At 46.4% G+C, this 1,222-nt stretch overlaps 1 protein-coding gene across 1 annotated transcript in view; it reads left to right on the forward strand.

Moving 5' to 3' along the window:
- Positions 1–558: 558 nt before the first annotated feature.
- The window catches only part of LOC106535541 (hippocampus abundant transcript 1 protein), a gene marked incomplete at its 5' end in the record, with an annotated part of 13,193 nt that continues 12,529 nt past the window's right edge, over positions 559–1,222 (forward strand). The window contains 2 exon segments of the mRNA XM_014032578.1: positions 559–657; positions 764–826. Of these exon segments, the coding sequence (XP_013888032.1) occupies positions 559–657; positions 764–826 (162 nt within the window).

Below are 1,222 nucleotides of genomic sequence, written 5' to 3' on the forward strand. Positions count from 1 at the left end.
GGGTATGAGACTCCAGTACAGAACAAAATGAGCGGATCTGGTCCAAAATGGCTGGTTCTGGAGCTGATCTGCGGTGTGATGCTGATGTGGTCCGGATGGATCCGTTATCTGTTACGTAACAGCCTCCCCGCCTGGAACACATCAACCCGGGGCGGGCTGACAGGCAGCAGAACCACGGATCCACAGAACCATCTTCCGGGCCCTGATGGAGAACAGATCAAACATTTAAATAAAAAAAAAAAGTAATCTTCAGGCCCTCGGGGGTCCACAGCGTTAAAACCAGGTCCGGTTCTGTTCTGGACGCGGCTGCCTGGAGTCACAGTTCACTGCTTCAATACCTGTTAAAGCTCTATCAGGCAAAGACAAAGTCATGTGATCACCAGCCAAAGTGGACAGATCCAAATCTGGAATTCTTTCAGAACCACAGACGTCATAATAATAAACATGCCTCTCTGATGGTATAGGGGTACATGAGTGCTTCTGACATACAGGAGGCGACAGGTCCAGTGTGTTGTTTACACAAACAAACAGGAAGTTGTTGTGTTGTTGTGTCTCCAGCCTCAGCAGGGCATCGGCAGGCCCAGCGTGTACCACGCCGTGGTGGTCATCTTCCTGGAGTTCTTCGCCTGGGGCCTCCTCACCACGCCCATGCTCACCGTGAGTCCAGGCTTCGGCTGACAGGACGGCAGCGTCCTTCGGCTGATTCACAGAAACACCTTCTCGTAAAGGAGAGTTTGTTGACGTTGATGTTTTCTGCTCGTAGGTTTTACACGAAACGTTTCCTCAGCACACGTTCCTGATGAACGGACTCATCCAGGGTGTGAAGGTAAGACGTTCAGAAGAGTTTTAGCTTCACACAGCCGAAGAACTCAAAACTGACTTTCAGCTTTAAAGATTCACAACTGAGTTGTTACAGCTCAAACTACCAGAACACATGCTAAAAGCTAAAACTACCAGAAGACATGCTAAACGCTAAAACTATTAGAACACATGCTGATAGCTAAAAATACCAGAACACAAGCTAAAAGCTAAAACTACCAGAACACACGCTAAAAGCTAAAACTACCAGAACACAAGCTAAAAGCTAAAACTACCAGAACACACGCTAAAAGCTAAAACTACCAGAACACAAGCTAAAAGCTAAAACTACCAGAACGCATGCTAAAAGCTAAAACTATTAGAACACATAAAAAACGCTAAAACTGTTAGAACACATGCTAAA

This window comes from Austrofundulus limnaeus, unplaced genomic scaffold (genome assembly GCF_001266775.1).
Source record: "Austrofundulus limnaeus strain Quisiro unplaced genomic scaffold, Austrofundulus_limnaeus-1.0 Scaffold1484, whole genome shotgun sequence".
Lineage (NCBI taxonomy): Eukaryota > Metazoa > Chordata > Actinopteri > Cyprinodontiformes > Rivulidae > Austrofundulus > Austrofundulus limnaeus.